Source organism: Salvia splendens, chromosome 9, assembly GCF_004379255.2.
Source record: "Salvia splendens isolate huo1 chromosome 9, SspV2, whole genome shotgun sequence".
Lineage (NCBI taxonomy): Eukaryota > Viridiplantae > Streptophyta > Magnoliopsida > Lamiales > Lamiaceae > Salvia > Salvia splendens.
In genome coordinates, this window is record NC_056040.1 from 1847893 (window position 1) to 1865225 (window position 17333).

The 17333-nt window shown below is 33.1% G+C and overlaps 1 protein-coding gene across 3 annotated transcripts; it reads right to left on the minus strand.

The window, feature by feature from the left end:
- Positions 1 to 1579: 1579 nt before the first annotated feature.
- On the minus strand, positions 1580 to 10798 carry LOC121748920 (actin-related protein 4-like). Of its 3 annotated transcripts, XM_042143496.1 has the most exons (21): positions 10719 to 10798; positions 10574 to 10637; positions 10363 to 10454; positions 9365 to 9511; positions 9214 to 9287; positions 8945 to 9025; positions 8507 to 8567; positions 8365 to 8414; positions 7641 to 7695; positions 6746 to 6823; positions 6582 to 6635; positions 5822 to 5875; positions 5696 to 5756; positions 4826 to 4877; positions 4491 to 4557; positions 4148 to 4210; positions 4012 to 4074; positions 3333 to 3395; positions 2747 to 2811; positions 1970 to 2038; positions 1580 to 1871 (listed from the first exon to the last, which is right to left on the minus strand). In XM_042143496.1, exons 2-21 carry the CDS (start codon positions 10584 to 10586, stop codon positions 1826 to 1828), a joined length of 1308 nt encoding a protein of 435 aa, XP_041999430.1. In that variant the 5' UTR covers positions 10587 to 10637; positions 10719 to 10798; the 3' UTR covers positions 1580 to 1825. The 3 variants fall into 3 exon arrangements, 2 of the variants coding, with proteins under 2 accessions (XP_041999430.1, XP_041999429.1); XM_042143495.1 differs by lacking the exons at positions 10574 to 10637; positions 10719 to 10798 and having other exon boundaries at positions 10363 to 10470; XR_006039549.1 differs by lacking the exons at positions 1580 to 1871; positions 1970 to 2038; positions 2747 to 2811; ... (1 more) ...; positions 10574 to 10637; positions 10719 to 10798 and having other exon boundaries at positions 4296 to 4557; positions 10363 to 10470.
- Between the last annotated feature and the right edge of the window lie 6535 nt (positions 10799 to 17333).

The following is a 17333-nucleotide window of genomic DNA, read 5'->3' on the forward strand; positions in this document are numbered from 1 at the left end:
GGTCGGTTTATACAATATCAAGATCAGAACTGTAACGTACTAAAGTGTAGTACGAATTACTATAGCTTTAAATATGCGACGAGTCATTATCCCTTGCTGATCATGCCATGAATGCAAAAAGAAACAGACTGTCATGGGATAAGATGCATCCATGTAACATTGTCGTTTACTGAAGAAGGTTGGTGCGTCGTGATTGGTTGATGTGCAATGGGATGTACACCTATGAAACTAAATTAGCGGTTAAGAAATAATTATTTCATCCGTCCACATAATAATGACTCATTTTGTCATTTCAGAACTTCAACGGTCATCCAAAGTCTTATTTATTTATTTTTCCATTTTGATAGATAGACTATACACTCCACTAAATCATTACATTCATATCTCATAATAAAAAGTGAGACATATGCTCCAAACTTTTTCCATTAATTACATCCACGGGTCTCTAATTGGTCATCCAAAGTCTCATTTATTTATTTTTCCATTTTAATAGATAGACTATACACTTCACTAAATCATTACATTCATATCCCATAATAAAAAGCGAGACATATACTCCAAACTTTTTCCATTAATTATATCAACGGGTCTCTAATTGGTCATCCCAAGTCTCATTTATTTATTTTTTCATTTTGATAGATAGACTATACACTCTACTAAATCATTGTATTCATATTCCATAATAAAAAGAAAGACATATACTACAAACTTTTTCCATTAATTATATTCACGGGTCTCTAACTCTAGATAAAGGACAGATGGTGGAATATTTAATACAGATAGGAATTCATTATCTCTAATCAATTTTTTTTTGCATTTTTTAAGTTCACCAACAACGTCAATTCAACCTGAAAATGGATGATAAAGATGTTGCAGTATTTGCCACCAGCTCCTTTGTTTTTTCCAATGTTGTTTTTCAGTTACGAAAAGTGACAGATACTCATAAATCAGTGTGAAATTCTCAAATTTCAAGAAATCAAAATTTCAGTTCTTCTTGGGATAATTCATTTTGGAAATTAAAAGTCACGTACAAAACTAAGATGATACAAAATAGAGTATTTTTCACATGGGTGGATCTTCTATTCCATTTTTCTGTGTCCATAGTATTTTGCTACTAATATTTGTATATTTTTCTTCAATTCCAATTTATATTGCTCAAGTTAAGATAGTAAGTAAAACTCATTAATCCAATTAGGATATATGATTAATTTACCTTAGTGTACACAATAGTTAAACACTCTGTAACATTTATTAAGGAAAGATGGTATGTTAATCATGATTAATGTCAACTGATGTCATCAACAAAATTAATCCCTTGTTCGCGTAAGTCACATTTAATTCAAAGATAAAATTAGATGCCATGCATTTTTCAAATAATTACTATAATATGCAATTTGCGAGTATAAAATTTAGTAATTAATATGAATTAAATGACTAAGATAAGAACAAGAGCATCTAATTTCTTTCACGCATCGCATCCTCCCTCTCATAGTCTCATTACCCATCTTTCTCTCGCAGCCCCACGCATCAAAATTCTAGCTCGGTCACGGTATCAACCCCGAGGATATTGATCTTCGAGTTCGTAACAAGTGTATAATATTAGTCCATACCAATATCAACATGAATTGCAAGTTCAACTAGGGATGTTAGGTACACATCTCTACAACTAACTGAATGATGCAGAAACTAGAATAAATGCATACAAATCTCTGGGTTAAGCAGGGTACTATTCTTGAAGCACAAAGTACTAGCAAATGATGCAGAGATAGGGTCCAAGCTACCAGTCAAATTGTCTAAAGGCTAATTGATTAAGAAGCAATGCATTTCAAGGGCATTTCCGCAGAATATATGAAGCTCCGTGCTCTTCGAACCTGTTGAAAGAGAGGAGGTGATGCAGTTGACATGAGAGCAATAATAGAAATAATACGACGCACGAGGTTTGGTGCGTCAGAGAAGAATGAGAGCTTACTCGGACTTGGAGAACCACATCTGCTGAAAGGAACCAAGTGATGCCAATATACTGCCGCCTATCCAAACACTGTAATGACTATAGTCAGTAAATGATGCCGGGCCGTTGGCTAGCACGGGTTTTGTTTCTATACATAGTCATTCAAGTAAAGTAGCAATTGCCTAGAAATCATGGCTTATGTTACATGGCAGGCCAATAGTTCAGCACTAGAAAAGGTAACATCTGGCCTTCGTAAATCGGAGCAGTCAAATATATAACAGATTTATGGCCTATAGGCGTATGAACGATAATATGATAAAAGCAGGAAAACTATAATGCTCACATGAAACATTGAAGACCATGCTATTGGCACAGATACAAAATTTACCAAGTTAAAGAACTTAATTATCTGCTTCATATCAAAGATGTAATCCCCATTTTAAGTGATAAATTTATACTCCACCTCATTATATCATCGTTCAATGTAGAGGGATAAAAGGCAACACATTAGGGTGTGTTTGCTTTGAGATATAAGAAGGGATAAACTTCATTTACCATCTTATAACTCGTTTGCTTTGACGTAATAAAAAATCCGGATAGGTAGTCTGAAATCCATATTTAGAGGGATAAAAACTCAATAATATTTATAAATTGAAAACAACCAAAAATAGCCGTTTCTTGTCACCAAATATGATGGTCAGAAAGTAGAACTCTAGGATATGCACAAATCAATAAATGTGGGAAGTTACACATACATTCAAAACCAATTTGAAGTAGAAATAAGTAAAAAAATCCAACCTGAATCTCCTTTCTGTTGCATTTCCACTTGCTAGAACTTTCACCCTAGCCGCTTGAGGAGATTCCTAAAGAACAATATCAGTCATTGTCAGGATATTGCTCATCAATAGCTATAAGCAAATTCACTTAAATGATCATTGTTATGACTGTAACAGGCATGCAATATCAATCGGGAATGTAGAAAAGTAATAAAACGTCTCTAATCTGGAAAATTCACCAAATATCTAACAGGAATATAGAAATGGTTCGAGAATAGCAAGGTAAGCAGACACAGGCAGATAGGATAAGGACAAGAGCTGATACAAGTGATGTGTTGAATTCTTTACAATAACACTAAAAACTGTGGATGCATGTGCCTGAGAAAACAAAAGTGCAGTTGACTAAACTACTTAAACTTGCTCAGCGAAAGAAAGTAATCTCAGCCACGATGGAATGGACATCTCCCAAAATTTTTGCTATATTTCCCTCTCTTTTCCCGGTTCTGTTTTTGACAAGGCAGGGGGTTCAAACATATTCTACTAGAGCAAGACAACATAACATGAATATGATATTTTTCATGCCAACAAGCATATAGCATAAAGACAACCTCCAGTAAATCTTTCTCAAGACGTTCTTTCAGCTGTTGCATTGATGCTGTTCCACCAGAAAGCTGAAAAATAGACAATCATGGTATGAGAACTGTAAAACTTTAAGTACCATGAAATGTAATTATTTAAACACAGAAGAATAGGATTTGATACTTGATACATATACTTATTCATATTCAATTTATATGGACATTTCAGAGGACACAACCGTTAGAAAGGACGTGAATTTTATAAATATGGTGACACCATGACAACACTAAACAATATGTTTCTAGAATAAACAAGTTTACGTAGAAATTACCAAATGGATGACATGGTTAATGTGCCATAAACTTATTCAAACCTGAAAGAACTATGGTGGCTTGGCTTTATTTGAAAAAAATTGCTAAAAAAGGGAGGTAAAAACCTACACAAAAGCAAAAGGGATAGCAAAACCAAATCCTTATCAGACCATTGAAATGATTGATGGAACCCAAAATTACCTAATAACTAAGTTAATTAGTTCAATTACTGACTGCACAACCTCCTGGAACGACCATGTAGTTTTTAAAATATAGACAGGATAACATCCCATGAATCCCATGGCTGGGGTGAATAAGACCAATGGCAGAGTGTGCTTATGAGAGAAAGCATGTTTATTTGGTAAAGTTATATAAGATGATGGAGTAATCATCTTACCAATATGCTGCTATAAAGTTCTCTGCGGATGTCAACATCACACTTGCTTATGCTCTCAATAACCTGGAGAGGTTGAACAAAGTGTAACCAAAGAATCAGCTAAGCACAGAGCCATATTTGAATGTAACCTACTCACCATATGTGGTAGACCATGGGCAGATGAAGTTGTCTCTATAGAATTTTCCATACCAGGTATAGTCTGCGCAGAAAGTGGTTTAAATCAGCTAGAGACAAATGTCCAAATAAATCTAGGACTAACCATAGAGTCAGTATATATCACTTACAACATCAATAATGTGCATAATTTTATTTCATTATCGATGTTAGAGTTTATAAATACACTCTAAACATAGCAATGAAGACCTCGGACTGCTGAAAATTAACAACTGAAGTAGCAAGCAAGAATATATAGCATTACAGAATAGCATATGATGCATCAAAGAAGAAAAGTACTGAAATTGATCAGAAATTACACACACCAGAGCTAAAGATGGATTAAACAATATATCAGGAATCTTGAATCTGTCAGCACCAATCTCAATTGTTCTGCTCAGTGCATTAGAAAAAGAAATCAATTAGAAAGCTCACATTTGGTATAAATTCAATCAACGGTCAATGAAAAACAGCGTCCAGCATAGAATATATACACATGAATTAGAGTTTACTTGTGTAACATTCAATTAGGTACATCTTCAAAAAGGTTAAATACTGAGGCAAACACGTGGGACACATAAGTTGAACAAACTTTTGATGTACCAAAAGATAGTTTTAAAAATATTGATGAAAGAAAAGGAACGCTAAACAATAAACTTACTGTCCGTCAGGAAGCTCATAAGGTGTCATTGGGATATTGGAGTACGATGTATCTAACCAGAGGAAACAATGTTAGCATATGGGTCCATAGCATTAGCCCAAGCAATTTGGGCAATAAAATTAATAAACAGCATTTTTCAATAGAAGTACAAAAAACTAGCATGCAAGACACCCAGTTAAAAAAAAGTAAGTGGAACCAATCCTTGCCATATCTCTATCTTCCACTAGACAAGCAAACAATAAAGAGAGAGATCTTAGCATAGCCATAGATTGAATAAAATTACTAAGTTACTCGAGGAAATAGACTAACAATCCTACAAAGTTCACTGATCTAGTAAATCAAGATAACTTAGTTGATGGCAGACACTTAGCGACTGGCACATAATCTAGAATTAGAACACAAACTTAACAAACATAAAAGGTATTATTGTTGAAACCAAAAAAGATTGCAATATTTATTCATGCCTCTGAGCTTATGGCATATCAAATTCAATTGGCTGGCCCATTCTTATCATATTTGATGTCCCAGAAATACCTATCAGTCTATCACTCCTATTTTGACTCATACTTCCATATTTAATCACCAAGAACAAACATGTGAACAACTTAGTTTAATCTAGTATACAGGAATATCGGTCAATGCTGATAGCAAACTTTAAAGAAGCCTTCAGATCTGCATGAAATAGTCATGTAACTATGTAAGTAGTGGCTTTATAGGGTGGGGAGAAACCTTGTAAGTCACTTTAGTTAACTTCATGTATACCATCAAAAGCCAGGACGACACTTAACAATCTAATATTTTATATTAAAGTCATAGAATTAGTCAAATAATCATGAAGGCATCTTTAAGTTGTATATAAAGTGTGCAAACCATCATATGGAGTGTCCGGTGCTCGACACACGCATTCTTTAATATCACTAACAATCACCCGCTGCAAGAAAGAATGAGGTCTTAGCAACAGAATAGGAGCCAACAACAAATGAAAAGATGAATGACCTGCGAATAAAGTTTGTAACTTTCTGTAGTATTGGAGAGGTCAAGATCCACAATCTGTTGGAACCAAGATCAAAGTTATGATATTATCAGGAAAAGAAACCACAAATTTGAACCAAGATATAGACCTTAAATTTGCTAAGAAACAAATCAGGAAGTAGCAGCCAAAAGAAGTCAATATTGTATGTACATATGTAGCATTGAGTTAAAAAATGATTTCATGTGCGCCATCCTGAGAAGAAAGTGCGATGTGTTCATCCAGCCACGCAACAAAGAATTTGATTTCACCGATGGGAGTAAGATTATATTTGCAAAACAGCGAATACAGGTTCCACACCATCCTCATATAATCATATTGCAACATAATGATAGTGCAGACTATACTTTTTACTGATTCCCATTGGTTCTCCTATAACTCATACATCATAAAGTACTACTCCCTCTGTCCAAAAGAATATACACTTTGGGTTCGGTGCGGGTTTTAATGCAAAATTGGTAAAGTAAGAGAGAGGTAGAGAGAAAAAATAACTAAATTATTGTTAGTGCATAATGGGTCTACCTTACTAGAGAGAAAAGAGTTTCCAAAATTAGAAAGTGCATATTCTTGTGGGACGGACTAAAAAGGAAATAGTGCATATTCTTGTGGGACGGAGGGAGTATTAATCAAGTATCAAGTATACACTAAAACTCAAATAGCATGCCACGTTTTCTACACAATAGAGGAAATACTTGGTTAGTAAACATCAAATGAATGATTGATGACCTGGAATTCTCCCGGATGAACTTCCTTTCTTTTGAATGCATAACGAGGTTTTATCTGCAATTGTGAATATAAATGAGAATGAAAGAAACCATATTATAACTTTATGCAGAATACAAGTTCGAACTTTGCTGAAAGCAAATTCTTGAGGAAGATTATGAACTCACAGGAAGTCCTTTGCTTTCCAGGCTTTTTAACAAGCAATCACTAAGGAAATCTCCTCCAATGGGAGATGTTGATACAGCCTACAATCACAGAGATAATTGAATTGCAATTAAGATAGCAAATCGAAATAATAGGTTATATAATTTACTATTGAAATCATGACTTTGACAATGGCATGAATGTAACAGGGCGTGACATTGGCCAACCGTTAACATTTGCATCATAAAAAGAGATATATAATAGGTTTTCAGAAAAATCTCTTATTCTGGAAGAGAACAATCATAATCCACATATCAAACAATGACAGGTTGCATAGGTAGGTCTACTTAAAATTTAAAGATGATCATTCTGCAATTATTATTTATTTATAGTGTTTGGCAGGAAAGACCTAAAGAGCGTCCATGTAATTTGATTTTTCAAACCAAAATCAATATTATATCTAAGATCCCATTCCTGAAAATCAGGCCTAGTAGATGCCCATTCAGCATACTTATAAGCCTTACTGTATAAAGTGTCATCCTAGATTCCAGGAACAATGTTTCCAAACATTATTTAAACAGGTAAAAATCAAGGATAACGGTGTCCTACATTTACTTTCTTTTTGTTTTTTCGGTAAGACTCAATTTTCGAAGAAGCAGAATGGTAACAAGGACAGAAAGACACCACAAAGAAAGGCTGAACTAAAACACCAACATGCACTAGAGTATCTAGCATGTGAAGAAAAGTAACCATATAGTAAAAGAAATATACAAAGTACTGTAAAAACTTGATAGGATATCTTGCAAAGAGAAAGAAGTGCATGCACTTAAGTGGAAGTAAATACGATTATAATACATCTATACATGTGGATGAACTGAAAATATCCTAGAACAAATTTCCACAATAAACCAAGAGTACCTTCTGAAGAACATAACCATCCTGTACTGGAGCCACAGTAGTAGATCCTCCACCACTGAATCAAGGAGCCAATGAGCTAATTTAGCTTCACAGTATGCATTCTCAACAATCAGATAAGCATAAAGCAAGTGCAAAGGAAAGTATTACAAGCTGCTAAAGTTACTAACTGTGTATTTGTGTTAGCTTAGTATCTTACAGAACTTTAAAAATTCATACGGCAAATGTTTAATGGCAAAACAAATTCAACCTTTGCACAATTTACTATTTCAGGAAATTCTATAGAAATTGCAAATTTTCCATAATTTTAGCAATGAATTGTTGCATTATGCAATTTATCATTTTGAGGGATGTGCAACTACGTAAATAGATGTTTTTACTATATAAAGGCAGAATTCAGTCAAAACCAGTAACCTGAAGTACATCACATACTAGTACTAACAAGACTTGTTCAGTCAGTAGCATTGACCAATTCACAAATTTGCCAAAAATAACAGTGACTGTTTGTTGGACAAAATGATTTCATATGAGAAGGAAGAACAATTGCCTTACACCATAACAAGGGAACTTTTTCATTCCCAATACATGTGAAGGCAAGTGAAAGAGCTTGAAGTACTAAAAAGAAAAGGTTCGAGTTTGGATGTTGAGTGTCATGAAAGTTAAAATTCATGTACAACTTAAGTTCAAAGGACAATAAATATTGATGACAAAGTACATAAGCTCTTACCAGTCAACAACTAAAGAGGTGGCACGTCCTGATGCAAAAGAAGTAAGAACCTGGAATGTATAAACAGCCTACAGTTAGCAAGTGGCAGAACAAAAGGCCCTGAAATAAAGAACAAACCAGGCAATCAGAAATAGGAGCTCACAGCATTTTTGGCCAAAAATAATGCAGGAACTTGATATTTTTCAAACATAATCTCAGCAGTCCTGTTAGACAAGTAAACTCAATCAGCTTAAAACCAACCATAAATCTCCACAAGCCTCACTACAGCAATCACAATCTATGTTACCCTAGAGCAAAGAAGATATAGTACATCAAGACCTATCAGTTAACATGGTTTGCTGCTTATTTGTGGAAACTACACTTGGAAGTCAATTGCAACTAAATCTAGAAACGCTAGCCAATTTAAAATAATTATTAGTTGCAGACGCTAATTCAGAAACCTATCTTCACCATTATGCTCTAACTAATTTATAATTAACTTCTTCTCATTTGACAAAATTGTATATTAAAATGCCTGCATTGTTGCCACCGAAAATGTATATATGTACCATCAGCTAAAAAACATAGACATTCAACTCACTTTTCCCTCTGTTGTTGAGAATTAGAACATGACTCAGCAAAGAGCATTGGATGTTCCTTTGGATCAATCAACAGGCATTTCCTGTGACAAACATCATGTAGATTGTGAAAATTCTAATGTGCAGTAATAAGAATGTATAAGACATAGAAATATAAAAAAATATAATGAAATAAGGAAAAAAATGTCTGCTAGAAAAAGTAAACGATTCTTGTTTACAAGAAGGCCTAACGACATTGAGGTGTAAAGTATAAAGTTAACAAGTTAGCTACCTCAGAGCATGGTCCCATATGTTTTCAACCATATCCCAGTCAACGACTACTCCATCCTTCATAGGTGATAGTACCTGAAATTGATTTCCCGCTACAGTCAACAAAATTATTGAGGAGACGTAGCTTAAAATAATGCATGGAAAATTTGCACCTCCATATGATCCCTGCGATAGCCCAAGTCTTGTGATCCTACATAAAATTTGCTCCTGCCCTTTGATTTAGAGTCTCGGGTGGATTCTGAGTTCATGTTTGCATTATCAGCATCATCAATTTCCATTCCATCAATTGACCCGACAACCTGAGTAGACACATTTTGTGTGTTACTTTCAGAATACAGTTAATTCCGCAAGGAGAGGAATAGATACAATGACAATATTATGATAATAACTGAGGAAGTGAAGGCTTCCAACTTGAAATTTCCAAAGAACAAAAGGTGACTTTCTTCCTACTGTAGGATTTATACACAAGAAAAAGAACACACCATAATTCATCGTCTTATATTTAAACTTTTGGCTTCCCTGTCAGAAAGGAGTCAAGGACATTGTAATCAACTCTTTGTAAGTATGCCATAATGATTAAACTATTAAGTTGATCGAAATGAATGAATATTGAAAAGATAGCAAGTGAAATTACAAAGGCTAAACAGAAATTTATACATATTGCTATGTGGCCATAGCCTCACAAAAAGTTTGGTCTATGAGCATATCAACCCTACATCAAATAGCAAATGAAATATCAATGCAGACCACGTACTTAAAAGATGCTTTAAATATTTTTGAACTATCCATGATTAACCGATTGTCAAGGTAAACAAGCTACTCATACTCATCTTGTATGCTTACTGTAATCTGCTGCCTCCAAAATTCTCATTTTGCTTCAAACCTCTACAAATTAACTAATTTAACTATAAGCATCACGTCAACTGTGCATAGAACCCGTAATCTTCAAGCAACCATTTCAACCTTTTACACTGGCAGTTGCTGGAAATGCATCAGAACTTCTAAATTTGGAACCACAAATAGCAACACTCACTCTCTAGCTACTAACTAGAGTCACATTGTATTTAAACTAAACAAAACTCTAAAAGATAACAAATCAGAAGATGCTTCATAAAGAGACAGCTAGCTAAAAGGTTGAGTTAGCTCTCACAGATGGGAAAACAGCTTTCGGCGCATCTTCGCCAGCGTAACCAGCTTTGCAGGTATGGGAACCCAAGTCGACGACTATTGCCGATACTTCATCTGAATCAAATAACATAAAGCAGCAAATGTCCTCAATTAAACGCGTGAACCGGAGCAGAACATACGCAATTCAATTTACCAAACTAAATTGAGAGAATTATCAAGTATAGTATACGCACCTCCTCCATACATGATGATTCGACGAGGGCTTGGAAAGCAACGTTCGATTTCGAGAGTATGGAGCTGAAATTTGGTACAAAAAGCCTCCTCAGTTACAATTATTGATGATTTAGCGCGCAAATTAGGGTTTATGAAGAGGATTACCGTTCCCTTTGAACGACTTCACCTCGCGCGGGAGAAGGAAAGACCAGTGAAGAGAGTGGAGTTTGGGCTCAGGGGTTTTGTTTCTTTTTTATTTAAATCTTTTAAATAAAATAAATATTGGATGCCTGTAACAATGCGGACGATGCCCGATGCATTGTCCGCGCCCTATACATCGCCCGCAGAAAATGGCGTAGGAACACGCATCGTCCATGGTATCGTCCGCCCCACTGGGGGTCACGCGGACGATGCAACGCGTTTTCCTTTTTTTTCGAAATTTTTATCTATTTAAACCCTCATTTCTCTTCCATTCTAATGAAATGAAGTTTTTTTTTCAATTTTGTAGTGTTTTAAATAAATAAAATGCTTAGGGCGGACTATAGGGCATCCCACTGCAGGTGGAAGGGTATGAGGATGAAATGCTGATGTGGCGAAGCATATGGCACCGCTGACTAGTTCCAGACCATCAACCTTTGTTCCACCATTTTGCCTAGTCACAACTCTCCTCGCCCAATTGCCTTTGCTTCTATTGATGTACACTACTCGATAACGCCCAACCTACATGTCCAATCCTCAGCTGGGACTATCTAGCAAGAGGTATTGATATTTTTACTTCGGTTTGGAGTAGATATGTGAATATGAGAATGTGAAATTGTGAAACTTAGTATCTTCATCAACTATCGGGTGTAAGTGCAAATTGCGTTGAGTTGAACGTCGAATTTCTAGAAAATAGGGTGCGAATACCCGTTTCAACCAGGCAAGTAGGAGTGAGCGTAATCTTTGTAATTTGAATAGTGAAATTGAATTTACATCAAAAATATTAAAATCAGTTGATGATGAACTACAACTTCATTATCTCCTCCATCTAATAGGTCGAGGGTTCAAATCGTCACAGAATTAGATGAAAAACCGATTATCTTTAAAAATATTAAAATCGGTTTCCAAAATTAAAATATTAAATTATAATTCCAACCATCTAATTTTATTTCTAATACAAAAAAGTAACCATCTACTTTAAATTTTCTTGCGCCATCATTGATCACACACCATTATCCCAACATAATATCCTTCCTCAACTTATAAAAAAACAGTCTTATTTTTTTATTTTAGTTTGTCCATCAATATTAATCTAATTTTTATTTTGTATTACTGCTACTATTTTCTCTCTTTCTATCCACACGATATCCATTTTCTGCCAAATAAGTTGTACATGAGAATATTAATATTTTATTATTTTGATTTTTAAATAATTATCTGAAAATGATTAATTAAATTAATATAGTTGAAATGATTGAGATTACTTGGAAAAATGAAAATCCCACAATAAAATTGATATGAATACGAAAAATTAATTTTAAATATTTTAAATAAAATTAATAAATCATTAAATGTGGGATATCATTAATCATACTTTCTGAAAGTTCAAACTTTTTTCTTTTCTTTTCTAAAAAAAGGTTGTTTATATAATTATTAATATTTGTACCAAACAATTACAGCGCATCCTCGTTTAATGTCTGGTACTAGGTTGTCTGCCACTGCCTCCTCGATTTATGCTAAAGTTAGCAATATATTTAGTTGCTAGATGTGCAATACTATTTAACCAACTTTATACTCATAAACATTATAATAAGTAGTATAGGTTATGTTAAAAAGTTATCAACCAATTTCAACAATAAATAGAGAAATAAACCTAATAGAATCAACTACTCCTTACTTGTTTTGTTTCTTGTTTGATCCAATTTTGAAAAGGCTATTTTGTGGAAATTAAACGATTGAGTTTAGAGTTAACCAGAACTAATTTTAAGTTTGTTTGTCTGTTTATTTTTAAACTTTAAATGTAAGTTTCAAATAATTAACATAAATTTATTTGAAACTTAATTATACACTTAAAAAATTTCGATCCAGCTTTCTTCTGTCAAATCCATACCATTGAGTTTATATATTTCTCATACATTCCAATCATATTTGCCTATATTTCGGTAAATTAAGTACCATAAAAAGATTTTTATAGATTAACTTTAGAATTGATTATATATAGTACAAGAATATGTTGGCAATTGAAACTAAAAATATAACTGTCTCACGTCGGTGTCACGATAAAACTGAAACTAGTATATAAGTCTCATGGGCCCCTCCTCCTATCACCAATTGGTTTTAGGATGGAACCCACAGATTTATATCATAGTATCAGAGCGGGTCGCCGACTGTGGGTCAAATTTAACTGATCCAGCAATATATCTGGGCCGAAACCGAAAAAATGACTGACCCAGTAGTATATCTGGACTTAAAAATTTGGGCTAAGTGGTCCAACCGATCGAACAAAAAAATTAGGCCGATTGTCCAATCGATTAGAAAAAAGTCCAACCCCTCCAAGGTTCACCTTGAAGGGTTTGAGGGAGAGTGTTGGCAATTGAAACTAAAAATATAACATATAACTGTCTCACATCGGTGTCACGATAAAACTGAAACTAGTATATAAGTCTCATGGGCCCCTCCTCCTATCACCAATTGGTTTTAGGATGGAACCCACAGATTTCTATCAGAATACACATACCATAAGAATATCATAAAAACAACAAATTCTATCTCGATTAATCCATAATTAATTGGGGAAAATAGAAGGCCTGTTGCTACAATATAAAACTACAAAAAAATGAAAAAAAAAAGATAATTAAAAAAAAAGATAAAGAAAATAGTGGCATATAATGCAGAAACTCATCTACTGTGCATAAATTCATAAAAATGAGAAAGTATACCCGATCAGAAGAGAAGGGATAGATCTAGAGAGAGAAAGTCGATAATTGCTGATGCAGCATCATCAGGATTCACATATATACACAATTAATGTGTAAATTGAGAATCCTGTTGGCGCTGCATTTGCAAAATTAACGACTATTTGCTGTTTCCAATCTTGAACAAACCCTAATTTCACATATTTGTGTTCCAACTCTCTTTTCTCTCTCTTCCCACAAACATGACAGAAGGTGACTCCAAATCATAATCGATAAACGAGATCAAATAGAATTGATATGAATCTACAGAAACTATGTTGAGAGAGATGTGTGTGTGTGTGTGTGTTGAGTGAGAGAGAGAGAGAGGTGAAGGTATGGATAGATGCCCAATCTTACTTTATAGTACTAGGTTTATGGTTTGCATTGGGTGGTTTTGGCATCCCACTTGATACAAAAAGAGTATTGACATAATACTCATTTTGTTAATTCAAATTCGTATATGATAAGCTAAGTGGTATACACGCGTAATAGTCTTTGTAGCTTCGATAATTTAATTATCTGAACGTGATATGTTTTTACAGCTTCGATAATTTAATTATGTGAACGTGATATGTCTATACTGAATAGCGAATTTTAAAATCTAACACTGACTTTCTGTCCGATTACTGTTTCATATCGATTGTTACGGTCGTGGAATTGCAAATATATACTTGGTTATTATATTTTTTCCCTAGTTTTAAAGGAATCAAAGAATAACTAATTGGAAATAAAAATTGTATAATTTATTGAAGTTTGTCTTATCTCTTATGTAAACGTTATATGCTAAGTGAAACAAAAACAACAATAGTATAAAGTAGGGAGTATTAACTAACAACTAAAGTTGTACCAATGAAATTATACTAGTCGTATTCAATAATTGGTCACTTTTATTTAACTAAATATAAAAAAGATAATGATTGCTTTATAACCTTCTGTGTGTTATTAAATCATTCCACAAAAATTTGCACATGGTTGGACTTTGATTAGGGTTCAGTTAATTAAATTACATTCCTTTTTTATAATTAAAAAACGTACATGTCTCTTGTGAATTTTCTCACAATTAACTCTTACACCAAAGTTAAACCATATATTGAGGTTTAATTTTTTAGGGCAGCCGCAACATGGCTCTTGCTTGTCTCTGTCTCGGTCTAGTCCCGGCGGGATGAGCCAAGGGTGAGCCAGCGTTGCAGCTGGCCCGTCTCGATGGGTGGCTTGTGGCGGAGAGAAGAGTGACGAGCCCATCAAATTTTGTCTTAGAAACTCCACTTGCCATTGCTTGACCCATCTCATCCATTATCGCTTATAATTTCTTCTCAATACCTATTTTGGTTCTAATCCTTAAAACACCATTTTATTCTGAATATTCCAAATAGACCACAAGGCGAAACAAAACAAAGATATCCAAACCTTTATATTGACTCTACTAAGAGGAATGCCCGACCAGAATAAAAAGCATTCAATCGGCTCATTGGTTTAAACATAAAGATATGTTCCATTGTTCGTAGCAACAGTATCACAAGCAACTTGATAACATGTACACATATTCATCTTAATTACATAATTAATAACTTAATTATCTGCACTAATCTCTTGGAAGATTCAAAACAAACTAAATTATTACAAATAAACTTAGGAAAATGACCAGATGACATCCATGTGCATGTAAAGACAACAAAATTATAATACATGAGACTTAATCTCACATGATTTGCTTCATTAATTAGAGTCTAATGCATTTCTTTGCAGCTAAGCTAGACATAATCACATGCCACAAACCATAATTTCACAAACTTTTTTAGACATATTTCGGATTCTATGAATTGTGTATTCAAGCAGAATCTTTGATTTCACACCTTGACTTTCAACTTGGAATTGTTTTATTTCAAGTAACATTGTTAAATTTTAAGGTTTGAAATGAAATGGAAAATATACGAAGTAATAAAATACTATACTATACTATACTATACTATACTATACTATACTATACTATACTATACTATACTATACTATACTATACTATACTATACTATACTATACTATATTATACTATATCCTCCAGTACTCTGTTAGTTCTAATTAATTGTATATAGGCTAATTTAAATTTTCACATGAAAGTCATTGGAAGGACAATACTCCTACAAGTAGTTTTTAATACCCATATTTATTTGATGATTAAATTAATTATGATAAATAGTTAATTAAAAAGTTAAATAGAGGTATGTTAGTAAACGAGTAAAAAACTATATATAATTAACCAAACAATTAATTGGGCTACTGAATAAGCAAACTACGGTCCTAATTAAGTTTAATTTTCCGACAAAATTGTACTCGGTTTAAAAACATTGAAACTTGCTGTATTAAATTAATTATTAAATAATTAATTAATTAGTGTTGTAAACCGCAAATTTAGTGCACCAAATACGAAAGTGTCAAAGACTCAAAGTTAGTGGAGACACAATAAATTAATTTCTTTTATTTTAAGTTTTAATGCAAATACGACAGTAGTGATATAATGAAGCATTATCCATCTTTGATGGATTTCTCAAAATATTTAGTCGGATTTAGGTTTTTATTTGGCCCAGTATCCTCTTGATTAGTATAATTTATAGAAAATCAAATATTGTACGTATAGGTATTAATGATATTCTCCGCATATAATACTAATTCTCTAATATTCATCATCCTGAAATTTGGCCGAGTATGTAATTATAGAGTAAAGATTGCTCTACATATCTGATTCATTAAAGGTTAATTAAAATTTTAATACTTCTTCAATTTCCTAAAAATAGAAATTCTTTCCTTTTTTAGTTATTTCTTAAAAATAGAAACACTCCATTTTAGGTAAGTTATTTCTCGACTCATTTTCCACTAACACATTTTTTCTTTCTATATTTCTACCAATTTTGCATTAAAACTTATGACATTCCAAAAGTTCCTATTTTTAGAAAATAGATAGAGTAATAATATATTAATTAATAATGCTATTAAATTGTTAATTGCAATTATCAGTTATCAGTTTAAACTTAATTGAAATCCTAATTAATCCATAATGGCCATAGTTATTAGTGATATGCAAAAATCGGATCGATATAATCGCATACATCTTTTTGAATTTCAATCATGAAGCAAATTTCGAATTGGATCCAAATATTGAGTTTATGTGTGTGTAGTTCCCTTTTAAATGATAAAAATGTAGTGAATGTAGAGATGAATGATTGAGAGTGGAGCATTGCACTGGAGAAAAAGTGGTTGCTTTTTTTTTCTTCTTGTTTTCGTGGTAATTTTTTCTTATGGTAAAAGAAAATAAGCAGTGAGTGTGAGTCAAGTGTTTTTAATTTCTATCTGGTAAGTATAGATGATCATTTGACTCTGTAATTATATTAACGTTATGTATCGATAATCGATAGATAGTCATAGATATAACTTTTCATATCTGTTCAAATCAAGAAATAGAATAAAAATAATTATCAGATTAGTAGAAGAAATTTAATTTGCGTAATACATAAAAAATGAAAACGATATATTCAAACCGACATTTTTACTAAATTAATAGTGTAAACTTTCTTCTGGTGCTTGGGTCACATACTGGACTATTATTATTATTTATATTGGGCCAAAACTCAATTTAGGTTTGGTTGATGATTATTTTCATTATTTTAATTAGCTGAGAAGAGATTTTTGAGGGACAGTTGCAACGTTTAATAAGATTTATTTGTTGTATAATCGTTTCAAATCTTATTATAATATTTAATCCCAAAACCGCATATTTATCAACAAGATTTACACCTTCATTTTTACCATTATAAATAAAATCAGAAGAAATTTTCATCTAATCTGATATTTTATT

What these genes read in the sequence shown, in the direction of transcription:
- LOC121748920 (XM_042143495.1), bottom strand. Translation starts at nt 10,470, where the DNA reads ATGTTATTTGATTCAGATGAAGTATCGGCAATAGTCGTCGACTTGGGT. An exon ending in AACTTTATAGCAGCATATTG is followed by an intron (nt 3,396 to 4,011) that starts GTAAGATGATTA and finishes TCTATTTTTCAG; the next exon opens with CTTTCTGGTGGAACAGCATC. An exon ending in TTGAGAAAGATTTACTGGAG is followed by an intron (nt 2,812 to 3,332) that starts GTTGTCTTTATG and finishes ATTGTTCTTTAG; the next exon opens with GAATCTCCTCAAGCGGCTAG.